The 18,420-nt window shown below is 36.2% G+C and overlaps 1 protein-coding gene across 1 annotated transcript; it reads right to left on the reverse strand.

Annotated features, from left to right (window-relative positions):
* Positions 1-2,160: 2,160 nt before the first annotated feature.
* best4 (bestrophin 4) lies at positions 2,161-12,331 on the reverse strand. The gene is made up of 10 exons (XM_007567459.2): positions 12,120-12,331; positions 11,877-12,035; positions 11,691-11,791; positions 10,872-11,105; positions 9,040-9,194; positions 8,681-8,758; positions 7,667-7,819; positions 6,772-6,852; positions 6,541-6,695; positions 2,161-2,479 (listed from the first exon to the last, which is right to left on the reverse strand). The coding sequence occupies exons 2-10, from the start codon at positions 12,026-12,028 to the stop codon at positions 2,233-2,235; spliced, it is 1,356 nt and encodes a 451-aa protein (XP_007567521.1). The 5' UTR covers positions 12,029-12,035; positions 12,120-12,331; the 3' UTR covers positions 2,161-2,232.
* Between the last annotated feature and the right edge of the window lie 6,089 nt (positions 12,332-18,420).

Consider the following 18,420-nt stretch of genomic DNA (forward strand, 5'->3'; position numbering starts at 1 on the left):
TAATCTGACGGAAGTGACTGAACAAATCAAAGTTTTGTTGTTTTTACATGTTGGACCAAACTTGTGAAGCTACTGGTGTATTCAAGTGTGCTGTACTGGTGCAGAGTTATCAAATAAATTTGTAATTTATTTATATAATTTATGTCTGTCTTTAAAACAAAGAAAAGTCTGTTCAGTTTTCTTTGATAAAAGAAACATTTTATGCCAATTCAGCACTGTTTTCTGTATCAGATCGGTATCGACACTAAACCTCTGATATTTGCATTGGAAACGAGAAAAGTGTGTGGATGTTTCTATTCCGGGGGTCTTAAACTCAATTTACCCAGGGGCCGCTGGAGGCAGAGTCTGGGTGAAGCTGGACAGCGCTCACCCTGTGGGCCACACTAATATTATACTTTCATATCACGGTGGGGGCCACGGGACATCGCCTGCAGGCTGCAGCGTTTTTAAATGGAGAAAGTAGTCTATTCAAATCTTGATTTCTAACAACGCGGAAGCGCAAAAACATCCGTTCGGGGTCCCTTTCAAAATAAAAGCTCGAAACCGTTTAATTTTATTTGATTGTTTCACAGAGATTTCATCAGACATAGAGTTGTGTGTACTTTCTGGGATTTAAAGACTAAAATAAAGAAAAGCAACAACAAATAAATAGTATAGTTACAAAATAAAAAGTGTAGGAGGAAAAAATAGTTTTCAAAATTGATTTTTTTTTATGTCAGACACTTTTGGTTTGTTGTCCATTCAGTGAAATTACTCGCAGTGGGTAGATTATATGGAAATTTTACTCAAAAATAAGTTAAAATGTTTAATAAAACTACATTTAAAAGCACATTTTCCCAAAAAGTTAGTCAAGTGAAAGTAACTTAACAGTCTTGAGGTTCAAGATAGAAAAGGGATCTCAAGGTCCAAACACTCTTCCTTATCTCATATTCATAAAAATAGCTAAATGTAACGTGTTCTCTGCAACTTTATTTTAATAAAGTGAAATTTGGCCAAAAATTTTGAATAAGTTAATGTGATGCTCATAAATATTAGTAGCGACTGACATCTTTTATTTTTCACTATATAATTTAACTCAGACAATCAAGTCAAGCTCAAACTATATGTCAAAGTAAATTTATTTATACTCTGATTTACAACTCGGTCAAACAAAACAATTTAGCAGTAAAACAAAGGCAAGTAGTTAAAAACTACTTGCCTTTGTGACTGTCACTTCCCCACTGTGACTGTCACGTCACAGTGGGGAAGCACTGCCCGTCACCTAGCAACCTGAGTGGCGCTTCCCTGTCACCTAGCAACCCCCATGGGGCTCCCCTGTCACCTAGCTACCCAAGCGAAGCTCCGCCCACTTCACTGTGCTTCTAGTTTAATGTTATACAATCAACTTGTACGTTTATGGCATGATTGCATATATTTCTCTGTACTTCCTGTTTTCTTTCAACAAAATTTCAATTTAATTCATTTCAGTTTATTCAGCAACAATTCAAAACAAATGTTTTTACAAACATTTCAGTTCAATTCCAATTGATGCTAATTATCAAACAATGCATTAAATTCGTTTCATTATTCAAATTAGTTAAAATTTTTCCATCTAAGAAAACTCATCTGATTACATCAAACTGATTAAAGTGCTGAAAGGCAGCCTTACTTACCAATATTTATTTTAATAAATGCAAAACACTAGATAAAACCTCCTTAAAAATATCTGAGACCTATCAAATTTTCAGCTTTTTCTTAAATGGTAGCATGATAAGCACTAGGATATTACTGATATATTGACATTTTATGCCCAAACACATGCATCCACTCGCACCATGAATGACTCGGTGAATTGTTTACTTACGTAATATAATAATGCATAACACACGTATACACTGAACAGGCTCTAGTCTAGGATGGTGTGTAAATATGAGCAAGCTAGAACAAGGCATTTATTTACACATAATAAATCTGTCAATGTCTGATGTTCCAGTGTAATAAAGTAATAAACTAAGCTGACAGCTGACTGGGCGTTTATGTGCTTAACATAAAACAGATCATATAAAAGACCTCACAAATCAACACAATACCTTATCAAACCTCTCATTAGGCCCGAGCAGCTAAGCGCTGCAAAGGCCTATTGTAATCGCGCTGTTTATTTCTATTTCTTATTCATGTTTTGTGTGTTTTAAGCTTTATTTGACAGATTTCTTTAGTCTTATGTGTAAAGACTTCATTAATTTTCATCACAGATTAAACCACTGCCTTCTCGTGCTCCTGGTTATTGGGTGCATCTGTTTTGGTTTCCACAGCCTCGTCTTCCTCTTTGTGATGAGTCAAAACGTCCATCAGGTACGGGAGGCTGCCGCTGCGCAGGATGCCTTTGGTTTTCTGCTGGAGACCGTCCAGTCCATCCCCCAGAGAGCTGCGTGGAAGTAAGTACTGCTTGTTCACCGGCACATCGGTCGGCTGATGGATCTCAAGATCTTCAGCGCTCATCCTGGAAAAGTGGAGGATATTTTATTTATTCTATAAGACACACAATTGCAGCTTTTTTCATGAATTCCTACCTTGTGTCTGATTTGAATACATCATGTGTTTAGATTTAAAGAACAAAATATTGTTTTAATCTCTCAAAGCTGCTTGAAACAGCAAATAAAACAAAACCACATTTTCAGATTTCATTATTAATATTATTTTATTTGGAACTAATTTACTCTTTTCCTTCCACTTTACAATTATGCAGCACTTTGTGTTGGTCCGTCAGAGACAATTTCCCAATCAATTATACCGATACTGGTTTAAGTATGTGCCTAAACTCCATAGTATTTACCAATTTTCCATTTTGAAGTTTAAAATAATCCATAAAACTACAACCGAGAGATGTTTAAACAAAAGGATGCGATGCATAGAAATGTTGCAGACAAATATCCAAAAAAAAAAGTCAACTATTTAATAAAATAGAAACTCTCTTTTCAGTTCACTGTATTTCATAGTAGTTCTTCTAGTTTAAGTTCACTTCTCCCTTATGTCATGAGGTATGGTTGGTGGTGGTGAGGAGAGGCGCAGAGAACCCAGGTTATAGTGAAGGTGATGAGTTTAATGAAGAAAGATGACAGTTCAGAACAGGCAGCAAATTAGCACATAGCTAACACCGGTAGCAACTGATATAAAGACTGTAGACTGAAAACAAGTAACCTCAGGACTTCACAGTTCTACTAAGGAAACTCAACTATAGACGTGCGACAAATGACACCAACAACTACGAGGATCTGACAAGCTACAGAGACAACAGGTGGACTTAAATACACACGGGAGTAATCAAGGGGATGAGACACACCTGGGAGACAATCAACGGGGAAGACGCAGAGACAGAGACTCAAAATCTCAAAATAACTACACAGAAAAACACAGATCACAACACCTTAGTTGTTAAGCATGAAATTATTTCCCAGTTCTGAGTTTCATATGTTATTCAACTCCAACTCATTGCCACCAGTTTTACACCTGGTTTTAGACTGTATGGCCAATTCATCTCATTTACATAAAACTTTAACTCATATTTTTAAGTAAAAATAAGCAGAAATGTTGAATTACTTAGACAAAAGCCCAGAAACATACAAATGGATGCATTACCACAGACTAGTACATGTGAAAATAAATATTGCCAAATAGTTTATCGCTCCCTCGTTACAATGTGTTGTTGATCCTGTTCATGAACTCACTGCTTAATCCTATTTTTTATCCATTTGCAATGGATTTATATAATTTAGACATTTTAGAGTACCAGCTTTAAAATAAAACTACAAAATAATTATCTAAATTTACTTCTGTTGCGTCACCTGCCTCTCTACCAGCAAAACAAGAGTGTGCAATCCCAGATACTCCTTAGAAACATACAGAATATTTGCAAAGCACTATAATGACGACTGAGGTCCAACTCAGCCAATACGCACGCAGACGAAAGTGATGCTGGGTGGACATGAGACTCACCTGAACACGGCTGTCGCATCTCATCTGGATATTTAAGCAAACGAGGAAGGAGTATTATTTCCTATTGCCATTAGGCCTTCAGCTGAAAAGGTATTGTAACTTTCATTTTTATAACTATTGGTGTAAATGTGAAGACAGATTACAAAATAAAAATAAAATTGGTGCATAAAAGTATTTTTTAAGTTGCTTTTTTGCCATCTTGTACTGAAATGTGTTAAAATGAAGCTTAATGTCTTTATGAAAATTAATACATTTCCATCATCTTCTTATGTATAAGTAAAGGTAATATTCTGCAATTTTAGGTTCTCATTTTAGAACATAATTTATTGTGAAAAATTTTCATTTTAATGTTAAGATATGTTTTTGAGTCAAGGAAACTGTATTCTAATTTTAAAAATATTGGTCAAGTAAATAATTGTGATTTACAAAGATGTTTACATTTTGTATTTGAAACATATACTCAGTGTTGTGGTCAAGACCACCTAACCCAAGACCAAGACTGAGGAAAGTCGAGACCGAGTCAAGACCAAGACCAGCGCCCCGTGCTACATGACACAATAAAATGTGAAATATCAAAATTGCTTCTCAAACTGATCTGAAAAATCCATACTCCCATAAAAAGACCTAGATATTAAATACTTGATAAATTTTACCAATATTAAAAGCAGAACAAACTTTTTATTCTGCTTTGCTTCCATCTCTGTGCTACAATCCGTGGTGGTCTGGTGCCATCCCTAAAAAGATAACGCCCTGGGCATTTGCTTATATTGCCCAGATGGCAAATAACACTCAACTATGAACACTGACCAAAGAGCAACAAGCAAGAAGTAACCATGCACAAGGCGCTCATCGTGACTGTTCTCACCCTCTCTCCCACTACATGACGCCAGGTAGTCTGACACCATGGTAGACATTACAGCTGCCACTTTGAACGAAAACAATCAAAGAGCAATGTGCATGCTCTGCGTGCTCTTTCATTCTTGTGTTTTATTTATTTAATTAAAAAAATATCAATGTACATAATTAAATAAAATAATGATACGTACTGCAGTGTATGCAGAGCATTACAAGAACAAAGAAGAGTGTTCTGTCAGGTCAGAATACGCCGTCAGATAGAAAAGAATTTCTGTCCAAGTTTCATAAGGGTCACATTTTGTACATGCATGCCTCACCTGAAGCTCTCACACAGTTGGATGATGTTTATCATTCTGCTTTAAAATTTATCCAAGGGCATGGAGATGATGCTGATCATCATACGCTGTATCATGAAATGAGATTGCTTTGTCCCTCTCTGATGTGTGAGAGAAACATGATACTATTTACTTACAAAGCTCTGAAGGGTTTTTTACCCCCTTACATTAAATCAATGCTTGTTGAAGATGAAGCCAGATCAGGTGATTGTATTTTGTTGCAGGAGCCAAAGGCCTCTACTGAAGTTGGAAAAACCAGATTTAGTTACTTTGGACCCAGAACCTGGAATAAAATGCAGGAAGAACGAAAACTCAATTCTTCTGTATCTGAAGAGGATGCCAAGTCTTTAATTTTGTCCTATTTGATTTCTAAATGTTCTTGTTGTTGCCGAGACTTGAGAAATCCTAAGTGGGGACTCTAAGTATTATTGTCTTTGCTGACACTCATTTTTCTGTGAAACACAAATACTAAGGTACGTGTGTTCATAATATGATCATAGGTTGAAGATAAAAATCATGAAAACCGCAAATCTGAATAAGTTTATTTCTGTTTTGTTTGCTTTAATAATGTTACTATAATGGGAAAGTCTATTGTAGTTTAAAAAATATACATGATTAATTCAGCAACTAAATGAATGAGTGAATGTTAGCTTGATTGTTTCTAAACTGTAACTTTGCATTTTATTTTTTAATATGTTTAGTCATGTTTTGTTTTAACTTCCATGTATTGAACTTCTAAATGATTTAACATAATATGTACTTTTTGACTGCATTAAAGTTTTATTTTATTGCTAGTTTTAACTCATTTTTTTGTATTATTATTTCAAATGTTAACTTTGAAAAGCCTAACCAACAGGTCTGTAAATTAGTCTTGGGTAAAATGACTTATTGTGAAAAGACTGGTTAAAAACATTGTTTTATATCTTATACTATCTTATACTTGAGCAAATAAATCTGAAGCAATGATATTATTTTACATTTTTACCAGAATTTTTACCAGTTGCATATGTTCTTGCTTTTGAACCGTAATAAGTGGAACATTAACATATTTGATGTGTAGTGATGATTTTAACAATGTCTCTTGACAAAATGTAATGTCTGTTATTGGCTTTCACAGCTGTTGACTATATGATGTGTTTATGTTTTCATGATGTAAAGCACTTTGAATCGCTGTGTTGCTGAAATGTGCTATACAAATAAACTGCATTGATTTAATTTGATTTTTTATTAAAGTTATTTTCATTGTTTTGTGTTGAAAACCTGTAAAATGAAACTAAAGTGTGTTCATCTGAAATAAATCTGGGTTTCTTTTGCTCAAACTCATGTCGTTTCTTCTTTTACTGACTTTTTCAAAAGATAAATTGTAGTTTCTTCTCACCTCATGTCGAAAGTGGAGCCTTTGAACGCTGGTCTCAACGTCTCCGCTGCCGTCGACTGGGTGTAAGGGACGGAGAAGAGGCCGTTCTTCCAGTGCTTGTCCTTCACCACCGGAGCCAGGTTCTGGTACATGTCGTCCACAGCCAGCATTGAAACCTGCAGGAGATGTGAGTAAAGTTAAAATCCATATTTTAGGTCTGGTTGTGTCAGAGAGAGCCGCTGAAACACAAACCTGAATGTTTCGGTCGATCAGCTGGTTGGTTTCAAAGTCATCGTCGTCTTCACCAAAAGGGTTGATGATGAGCTCTCCTACCTACAAAACAGATGCAAAAAAAGCAACTTTAACTACTTAAATATGATTTTACTGAGTTAGAAGGACTAGTCTTGATAGCATTTACTCTTAAAATTAATCAAAAAACCATGGAATTAGACCAGCTACTGCATAGTACTGACACTCCTACAAGACTGTCAATGCAGAAATATCAAACCACTCTTATTTCTAATTGGTTTGATAATTTTCTCATCATGTTGGAAAAAGCCCATTATATTGTAATATAAGGTCTGATTGGTAATAGTGTTGAATTTATAAAATTTGCTAAAAAATCTGCTGAAATGTGTGAGAAATAACTTAAAATACCATACCAAGTCATATTTTACCATATAAATAATCCTTTCAACATTTAATAGGTTATGGCAGTTGGGCTTTTCATGACAGAGTTTGTATTTCTGCCAAAGTAATTCACCACCATTATATTTACGCTCAGACGTTTTCCTTTCAAAACAGGAATCAAACGTTCCCTTTACCCTGTTATGTTTTCGACATAAAACCCTGAAGACTCATAAACATTTACAGCTGTGAATAGAAGCTGCTTCCACTCTTAGTCTAAATTTGCTTCTCCATAGTTTTTTAACTGTTTTTTTATTTATTTGTTTGTTCCCTGTCCAGCTTTGTGCTTCCTGTTCCGCAGAGCTCAGATCAGGTTGCTAGGATACCATGGCTCCATAGCAACCATGGAATGCTATGAGGTTGCCATAGCAGCCTGTGACTCAGAAGTTTAGCTATATATTAAAGATAATAATACAGAATGTCTTTCCTGAAATACAGTAAAGAAGGAGTGTCAGGTCACCTTTAGCCAGCCGGTGTAGAAGAAGAACTGCAGCAGGGTGAAAACCGGGACGTACATGTCAAATCTGTGACCACTGTATCCCTTCTCAGGATTCAGAAACTGCCGGCCGATGACGCAGAAGGCGAAGAAGGAGTAAACTGCAATGGTTACGACCTGTATGAGAATGAAACAAACAGTTACTGGATAAGTACACAAGCAAAACGTTTGTGTTGATTCTCTGGCATCATAATAATCCCAAATTATACTTAAAGGCGTCTTTAGTTCTGAACAAGGATGGGAAGTTTGAGGCGTATAAGTTCAAAACAATCACATTAATAAGGTAACTAAGGTCACAAACAGGGACATTCAATAACTCTTTGATGAATGTTGAATTAATATGAGTTTCAACAACTTTTAATTTCCCTTTGGGATAAATTAAGTATTTCTGAATTTGAGGTGAAGATCAGATGAGATACTGGCCCTACTGCCTGTTTGGTTCAACATTTTAATCCAAACATGCCAAATGATGCCAACATGTGAGTATTTTTGGTTAAAGGTGTGTATTTTATTATTGATCCGATCCCAGGTAAGTACAGGGCCAGTATCACTGATACCAATACTGATAACGATACTTTTTATTATTTAGGCTTTATACAAAATTAAACATCTGACATTCATGTGTTTGTTTAATTATTTTTGTTAAAAAGGATAAAATTGGGACAAAATTGATGCAAAATAGAAAAGCAAACAAACCTGAGCTAATTTATTGACCACTCTAGTATCAATCAAATACTGATACCAATATGGTATCAGTATTGATATCAGCTGAGACCTTATTGGTCCTATTTATTAGTCTGACTGTTCTGACAATAAGCCTGATGTTTCCCACTCAGGCTTAGAATCAATTTAAAAGTAGTTGTTGTTGCGTTGCATCTTATCATTATTTTTAATTAATACCTAACTTCTCAATGATTAAAATAAAAAATAAATTACTGTTTGAAAACAGCAGATTTTAAGTGATTTTCCAGACTGTACCTGAGTGTAGACCAGAGGGAGGCTGATCCAGTCGTAGTGGAACAGCAAACTGCATTTGGCTCGGTAATTATTCAGCTCCTATTGACGCAGTACAAGAAAAAATTAAAACATCACACATACAGGTGTTTTATTTCATCTATACAGCACTTTACTTCCTTTGAGTTTATCTTAATTTATAGTTTTTTCCCGAACAGGCTAGGATCGCCCCTGCTTGTAAGGTTTTTGTGTGGAAAAAAAAAACTGCAAAGAGAAACTAATGACCTTCAGAAACCCAGAAAAAGCAAATATACACATATAGAAACAGAAGTACGTTGTGCATAAAGTAGTTTGTGTTTTATTTGTAGAGAAGAACCGCTCACGTCCATCAGCAGCCTGAGCGCGATGTCGTCCCTGACCCGGCCCTCCTGCCGGGCCTGGGCCGCCAGGTTGGAGAACCAGGTCAGAGGCATCCAGTACTTGTTGAAATCAGAGTGAAGAGACTCAAAATTCTTCAGCTCGTGTGTCGTCATGAATCCTGCACAAACATTAAACAGGAAGTCAGTCATGAAAATATTTTGGCATACATTTTTAATTTTGAGTTAAAGGAACTCAGTTTCAGCTGTTTTCAGTTTTCTGGAAGTTTGTTCAGCCAGATATAATATATAACATAATATATAACATATATAACTCAATAAATTATTAAGTCAATAATTCCTAATTATTGATGAAAAAGTACTAGTTTCACTGCAGATTATTTTACTTATAAAAAGGGGAAAATGTTGCTATAAGTGAAATAATCTGCCAGTTGAACTAGTATTTTTTCATCAATATTAAGGAATAATTTACATTAAATAAGCCCCTTTATCTTGGTGCAAAGTTAATAAAAAGTATGTTTTTTTATTTCAAATGCAACATATTTTCACTAGAAACTAAGATTTTGTATTTTTGCAGTGTGGATCTTTCATGAGAAGTGTTTAGACAAACATTTAATGCACTTTAATTTTTCTCTGAATGTAAATGTCTTACATATAATATGTTCTTTATAGTTTTAGATTACACTGCCCTCATGTGGAGGATGTTGAAAATATGTGTGCAGGAAACCAGCCAGGTTATTATAACAGTGATTTATGAGAAACTTGTCTTAGTATACAAACTGTAAGTGCATATCTGTATTTCAATGTCATGTTTTTGCTGCGTTACATAACCTTGTATCTTATTCAGTTATTGTTGTGGAGATGATTTAAGGAGAGTCTGATTACAATTTAACAAGAGTGGAACATTTCATGGAGCTCAGTTCAATCCATCATCTGTAAGATCAAACCTGTCAAAAAGTGTCTGTTTCCCACTGAAGGTTTACGCCAAGCAATGAGCAGAGCAAACGAGAAGAAAGTGGTCTGACTGGTAAACTGGTCTATAAATGAAGTTAAATACAGGAGAATCCTGAAGAACAATATTTTCAGAGGGTGTTGATATTGATCCAGAACATTAACAACCCTAAACATACAAACAAAACCACAAATAATGGCTTAAATCAAAGAATATCTATGAGTTTGAAAGGTCCAGTCAAAGTTTAGACATAAATCCAAATGAGTATCTGTGGGAAAATTTAAAAATTTACATGTACAGACACTAAATGATATGCAATGGTGTATTAGGCTTATTTTATATAGAAATAAAAAGGACCATATTTTTACCAAAAACATAAAAGCTTTTCAGAATAATCTGAGAAATGTTCTGTAATACATTCATCTCTGAATGTTTTATTTATTTAAGCAAATTTTCAACTTTTCTAACTCAGAAATTTCTTATCTTTTCTACAAAATTTCTGAGATTAAGCTTGAAATTTCTGAATCTTTTCACATATTTTCAACGTTTCAAACTCAGAAATTTCCTTGTTTTTTTCATGAAATTTCTGAGATTAATTTGAAAATTTCTGTTTTTTTCTAGCAAAGTTTTGACAAAAGGAATTCAGAAATTTCCAAGATTAATCTCAAAATGTCTCGTAGATTTGCAGTTACTTATTCAGTTTCATTGCAGTTTAAAAGCAGAAACATTTCTGCAGAGATAAAACAGAAAATTAACAAGTAATTAAATTGACATAAAAACAATTTCTGAAAAAACATATATGCTAAATTCCATCTAAAATGGTCAACACCAATATTCTCTTTATTTGCCCCGATAAGGGGCAGTTTTCCTCCGGTTTGGTTCCTACCTGCCTCCACGACGTGCTCCAACGTTGGGAAACGTTTGCGGACTCTGGTGCTGATGGAGCGGAGGATCAGGACCGACGACAGGTTGGCGTACCTCATCAGGGTCCGGCGCAGCAGGCGACCGCGGTCGTCGACGCCGTGCACGTTTCCCGACACGACCATCATCAGGTTGTCCGGCAGCGGGAAGCTGGTGTACTGACCCCACCAACGGGTGAAGGCCTGGTTCACGTAGAAGCCTGGACAGAACAAAAATAAAGAAATTCACTTCATGTTCAGATCAGCAGGGATGCTGATGATACGGAGGAGGATGGAGGACAATGAAAAAGAAAAAGAAAATTATTCTGACTTTTGTTTTTAGAATTCTGACTTTAATTTCAAAATTATGACTTTTTCTCAAAATTATGATTTTAATCTGAGTTTTCTTACTTTTTAAATCTCATAATTCTGACTTTTTATCCAAATAAATAACCAAGCATTCCTGGGTGTATGCCAACTATGTTGTTAGTACAGTATATGAACTATAATCACATAACTAGTTCAGTTTCGTTGTAGGACTTAGAAATTTACATTTTATCCACACTGAAAACCTGTCTAAATTTATTTGTAGATTTTGACTTTTAAGACTTGATTTGCCTGGAGAAGATATTCATTGAATATTTAAACATTTCTGCAGGGAAAAGTCAGAATTCTGAGATTATAATCCGAATTCTGAAGGAAAAAAATCTGAATTTTGAGATTAAAGTCAGAATTATGAGAGAGAAAAATTCCAAATTCATTTAATTTGTTAATTTATCCTCTTCTGTGCGGTGGTCATGTTTTACCCAGGACAAACAGGACGGGGATGAAGCTGGTGTTGGTGAACTGATCGCAGTAAAGGGCGACGCGCTCAAACAGATCCTGCTGCCTCGGTGTGAGGAGGAACCTGGATACAGAAACAACATTCAGTGATGCTGCAGCAAAGACCCACATAAATAATAATAATAAAAACATTAAATAAGCTAATTTACCTGTAAAACACACTGAAAAACAGATAGACAGCACAGAAAACCAGGAACTCCTTATACATCAGCTTGTAGATGCTTCCCTTCCACCTGAACAGCAGCCTGGAGAAGCCATGAAACCTGGCGTTGGCTACTTCTAGCGAGTACGAAACAGTCATATTCAGGCTGCAAAAACACACAAAGCAACTTTTAAAATGTGCAGAACATTAGATAAGACATTCAGAAGAAAAAAGTGAAGATATGTCTCACCTGAGAGCGTTGGTACGGTGTTGGATCTGCACCTCGCCCTGAAGAAAGACTCTTTTCTTCCTCCGAATCTGAATTTAAAGCTCTCTGCTGAGTCGTCATAATTTACGGCCTCGGCTTTATTACCTGAGAACCTGCAGCCAGAGGCAATCACACCTGCTGAGATTTGAAGCATTTCTCTTATCAAAGGAAAACCACATTGTTTAGATGATTTGATTACGTCACAGCTTTTCTTGACATTTTGATTATTCAGTGGGAGTTCCTGCGGTGGTAGACGTCTAAAGTGCATAATTCAGATTAAGATTAGATTTATTTTTGATTACACCATTTTATTCATGCTCTGAATAAAATCCCCAAATATTTAGACCCAAGTCATCCAGTTTGGGTTAACCCTCAGACTGACCAAATGAATGTAAACTTTTGAATTTGAGGAAAGTTAAAAATAAAAACCTAAAAAAAATTTCTTGCCAAGGTTTTTGGCATTTAACAAATAGAAATAATTCAAGTAATTTTAACTGAGATAAAACAAGAAAAGTTTGGTCTGATTTACCTGTGATAAAAAAAATGTGTGTTGTGCTTTTTTTATTCGGTATGTAAATATCTTGTTCAACTTTATATACCTGGGTACAACTTTTATAACTTTGCATTTTAAAGCTCACCCATAATCATTCAACTATCTGTGACAGAAACAAATATAGATTTGACTTTACTTTTCTCTTAAGAATGTTCAAATATTAACAAACCTTGTAAATTACATTTATTCTCTATTAACTTAAATAATTTCTGAATTCCAGAAGGAAGATTTTAGTTAAATGCTTTATAGAAATGTACAGAACTAACTCACAAGAAACATTTCAGCAAGATATAGCACCTTTTTTAAGCCGATAATTCCTTAATTTTGATGAAAAAAGTATTAGGTATAAGTGAAACAATTTGTCAGTGAAACTAGTACTTGTTTTAGCAGCATTAATTAATTATTGAGTCTGAAAAGTTACTTGTAAGTTAGCTCTGTATGATTTCAAGTGTACTACGATTTACAAATATTTTGTAATCTTAACAATGATTACAAAATATTTGCATTAGTTGCTGCTAAAAGATTAAAATCTGTCCTTCACTCTATTATTGATGAAACTCAGTCTGGTTTTATGAAAAATAGGCACATATCAAATAATATAAGATTTGTTTTGGATGTTTTAGATTATCCCGATCTTATTCATGATAATGGTTTGATATATTTTTTTAGACTTTTATAAAGCTTTTGATACAGTCGAACATGAGTTTATTTTCCAAAGTCTAGCTAAGTTGGGTTTTGGAAAAGTCTTTACTTCTATCATTAAAACCTTGTACCAAAACAGTAACAGCTCCATCAAACTAAGAAATGGCTCCTCTCCTAGATTTAGCCTCTGCAGAGGAATCAGACAGGGCTGTCCCGTCTCCCCTATCTCTTCCTGTTGGTGGCTCAGATTCTGGCCGTTCATATTAAAACTGGTCCTTTAAAAGGGATCACTATTGCTGATAAAGTGGTTACTTTAACTCAACTGGCAGATGATACTACTACTTTGTTTTGTTTTTTGTTTATTTTTTCTGATATGTACACAGCACAGTTGTTTTTTATCGTTTACAAGAAATAAAAAATAAAAAAAAAGAGAGCGAGATAAGGCGGCTAACTGGATCCGGCGGTTGGCAGAGAAGAGGAAAGACGGATCTGCTGTGTGAGCTGAATATTACAGTGTTAGCAGTGATTCTTCTGTTCATCGATAGAGAAAATTCATCAGAGATCATCTGACTGTCGCTGCTGGATAAATATTCAACATCACTAAAAAGTAAACAGATCGACCATCAACTCAGAAATCCGGGATCTTAGAGCCGTTAGCGGTTGGGATTCGTTAGCCGCTAACGGTCCCACCTCGCTTTGCGAGGAGGAAGACGGCAGTCAAGAGAAGCTGTTTCTGAGTTGAATATTTGGACGTGGCATTGGGAGACGGCAGGATTCTGATTTGGGCACAGTGCTGGATGTTTGTTCGGTAATAGTTGCTACAATTGTCGGCGACGGCGGCGGGGAACTCCGGAAAGAACCAACCGTTGGAGATGGTATCAGTGAGGACGCTTGAGAGCGGTCACCCAGACAAAGCAAGAATAAAAAGAAACTAATTCATCGCAAGAGATGCAACCGGGCGAGACGGAGAAAAGTAAAGATATTGGAGATCTGAAAAGAGAAGGTTACAGCCATCTGTCACAAAATTGCACCTGATCTTGGATCAAAAGCAGCTGAAGGAATCGACGTAGCTCATCGGCTGGGGAAACGGATCGACAGTAAAACCAGAGCAATCATCGTCCTGTTTGCTTACCGTTCAGTGAGGGACATCATCTGGAGAAGTGCGAAAAATAACATCTACCTAAGAGAGAACAAACTTTGTTTCGGAGAAGACCTTGACAAGGAAGACAAGGATGCCAGGTCTGCTGCGTGGCCTGTCATTGAACGGGGAGAGGGCCTACTTTGTGGGTCGTAAAGCTTATGTGGATGGAAAGGAAATCCGAAGGGCTTCTGGAGAATAATGATTTTTTCCTCAGTAATAAACACTACACTTTACAAATGGTTTAGCTAATTTTGATAGTGGCTTCAAATTTTATTTTAGGAGTCATCTTAAATGGGTGACGTTTTTTTAAATTACTTTTCTTTAACTTTCAGAAAGCACGGAGCTATCATTTTTATCCGTTAATACAAGGGGTCTGCGTAATGATATAAAACGTAAAGCGTTTTTTCTTTTTTCCAAAGAGGCAAGAGTAGATTTTGTTTTTCTTCAGGAATGTCATTCATGCTTAGAAGATTAATCCTTTTGGAAGAATCAATGGGGCAAAGATATATGGTTAGCACATGGTTCAAACAAGTCAGGGGGTGTAGCAATATTAAAATATAACTTCAAAGGTAATGTTACATCTGATAATAAGGGTCATTTGATTTTCATAGTGGTTGAATTTCACTCTTACATCTTTTTGCTGGGCAATATTTATGGTAGTAATTCTGATTCTGAAAAATGGTTTAAATGATATTATACATGAATCTCAAAACGGCTTCATGCTTGGACGCAACGTTTCTCATAATATTCGATTAGTGTTAGACTTAGTTGATTACAAAGATCTTATCCCTGGTGACCCAAAGGCCTTTGATACAGTTAGTCACAACTTCATTTTTGACACATTGTCTTTTTTTAACTTTGGTAACTTTTTCATTAAAGCCTTTACGACACTTTATAGAGATAATAACAGTTCTATAAAACTTCTGTATGGCACATCTAGCCGATTTAATATCAATAAAGGGGTTCGTCAGGGATGTCTGGCCTCCCCTTACATTTTTCTGCTTGTTGGTCAAATTTTAAACTATTTAATTAGACAGAGCTCATTTGAGGGAATTAAAATATTTGACCAAGAACTTAAAATTTCACAACATGCTGACGATACTGCAGTGTTTTTAAAAAATTCTAATGAAATTCCTGTAGCTCTGGCTGTTATAGCTAAATTCTCTAGCATTTCAGGATTGAAACTCAATCTAAAAAAATTTGAATCCTTCCCTTATATACAACCGCCGTTACTGAAATATGTAATATTCCTGTAAAAAACACCGTAACTTACTTAGGAATTAAAATCTCCACTGACCACAGTAATGTGGGTAATTTTACTCCCGTTTGTGAATCTGTTAAAAAGAAATTTAACAGTTGGTTAGCTAGGGATTTAACTACTTATGCTACAGTACTATTAAACAAAGCAGAAGGAATATCAAGGGCGTCATATCTTTTCGCATCACTTGATGTTAGTAAATCGCTCTGTTCTGATCTGGATAAAATTCTCTTCAAGTTTATATGGAAAAATAAAGCCCATAAAATAAAACAATCTGTTCTTTCAAACTCTTTAGCTGAAGGAGGTTTAAATGTTTGACTTTTACTGTATTTAATCAAATGTTAAAAATTAATTGGATTAAAAGATTCCTAAAAAAATCAAAATTCAATGTTTAATATTTTCCCATATCATCTGTTCAGTAAACTGGGGGGTCTAAATTTTTTATTGCGTTGTCCTTTCTCAGTTGGAAAACTTCCAAATTAGCTAAATTTCATTAGCAGGTTCTGCTATGTTGGAATCTTCTATATAAACACAACTACTCTCCTCATTACTGCATCTTATGGAACAATGCTTATATAATACATAAAAACAAATCATTATTTCTTCATAAGTGGGTTGACAATAATATTAATTTGATAAATCAGTTACTCGACAGCGATGGTGAGTGGTATACTTATGAGCATTTTATGAACAATAACAGAGATATCTCAAAAAGAATTTGAAATGATTATTAAAGCTGTTCCTCATAGTTTGCTCTTTTTAGCACAAACCAAACATCCAAACAATTTAAACCTTCATGACTCAATTTCAACTGAAGGAACTAATATAATGAATAAGAACTCAGAACTCACTTACAAACTTTTTCCACTCCCATAATGGGAGTGGAATAATAATTGTGGAGTGCAATCTTTTTATTGTCTCATAAATATATAATTACTAATAGGATCAAATAATTTTTATTTAAGATTTTACATAGATATTATCCAGTTAAAAATAACATTTGTCGCTTCTCTCCAGATGTCAGCAACAACTGCTCTTTTTGTCAGTGTGAAGGCGAAAGTATTGAACATTTATTTGTGGAATGTTCTCACACTACAATATTTTGGTCGGGCTTGCAAAAACTCCTTACAGAAATAATCGGAAAAAATATTGCTTTATCAAATTTACATATTTTACTCATCTTTAGCAATTCAACTTTTTCTTCAGATGAAATATATATTTCGTTTCATGCCCAAGTTTTTGACAAAAACTCGGACATGGGTGGAGCCATGTAGCCATGGAGACTACATGTGTTTTGTGTGGTCTCCATGGCCTCTCCTGAGTTTTTTTGGCAAAATCTCAAACATGGGAGGAGTTTTTTAGAGGTCACGGAGAAAGACTTCCTTACAGCTTTGAGTCAATTCTGGTCCACCATCTGGCGTCTCAGAAGGGGATAGCAGTGCAGCACCAACACTGTTTATAGTGGGGATGGTGTGCTGCTGACCTTGACTCGGGACATTGTGGGCCGGTGGGCAGAATACTTCGAAGACCTCCTCAATCCCACCAACATGCCTTCCATTGAGGAAACTGAGCCTGGGGACTCTGGGTTGGGCTCTCCAATCTCCTGGGACGAGGTCGCCGAGGTGGTTAAAAAGCTCCTCTGTGGCAGGGCCCCGGGGGTGGGTGAGATTTGGCCGGAGTTCCATAAGGCTCCGGATGTTGTAGGGTTGTGTTGGCTGAGGCGACTCTGCAATACTGCATGGACATCGGGGGCAGCTCCCCTGGATTGGCAGACTGGGGTGGTGGTCCCCCTGTTCAAAAAGGGGGACCAGAGGATGTGCTCCAATTACAGAGGGGTCACAATCTTAAGCCTCCCTGGCAAGGTCTATTTAGGGTCCTGGAGAGGAGTGTCCGTCGGATAGTTGAACCTCGGATTCAGGTTCGTCCTGGCCATGGAATGCTGGACCAGCTCTACACCCTCAGCAGGGTCCAGGAGGGTGCATGGGAGTTCGCCCAACCAGTCTATGTGTGTTTTGTGGACTTGGAGAAGGCGTTCAATCACGTCCCTTGGGGAGTTCTGTGGGTCGGTCCTACGGGAGTATGGCGTACCAGGCCCTTTGATGCACGCTGTACGACTGGTATCCGAGTTTGGTCCACATTGCCATTAGTAAGTTTGGCTCGTTTTCAGTGAGAGTTGGACTCCGCCAAGGCTGAGTCAGGTTATTATCAGGTCATTAAGGAGCTTCCTCAAACTTTTCTTCACCAAGAAAGAAAATGGTTAGTTTTTTCTCCTTGGACGGAGATTTACCAACCTGACCCTAGCTGGCGAAACCACCTATAAACTCGCGACAGAACATTCCTGGCATTTTCGCTTTCGGAATGAACTTCCTTAAAAGAAACATCCATTTCTTTAACATCCTTGCTGTCACAATGTTGTGGCTCAGTTTGAGGAGGTCTCATATAGTACCTTACCTTGAGTTCTGAGTTTTCGTCTGAAGAAGAACACTCAGAAATTGTTTCTAAATTTGACACATAGTTCTCGAGATTTAGATATCCCCGTCTGGATCTCTTCCTAGATCTCCTCCTACAATAAATCCTCAATAAATCTTCTAATTCAATGTCTTCTTCTGAGAGTAGTTCTTCTGAAGAATCCTCAGAAACATCTTCAAAATGTGCCTCAACATCCTCAGCAATTATGTTTACAGAATGG

Source organism: Poecilia formosa, unplaced genomic scaffold (assembly GCF_000485575.1).
Source record: "Poecilia formosa unplaced genomic scaffold, Poecilia_formosa-5.1.2 Scaffold208, whole genome shotgun sequence".
Lineage (NCBI taxonomy): Eukaryota > Metazoa > Chordata > Actinopteri > Cyprinodontiformes > Poeciliidae > Poecilia > Poecilia formosa.

Coding starts and splice junctions, on each gene's coding strand:
- best4 (XM_007567459.2), bottom strand. CDS start 12,028: ATGACTGTTTCGTACTCGCTAGAAGTAGCCAACGCCAGGTTTCATGGC. Junction 8,759..9,039: donor CGCTCAGGCTGCTGATGGAC/GTGAGCGGTTCT, acceptor CTGCGTCAATAG/GAGCTGAATAATTACCGAGC. Junction 6,696..6,771: donor TGATCGACCGAAACATTCAG/GTTTGTGTTTCA, acceptor CATCTCCTGCAG/GTTTCAATGCTGGCTGTGGA.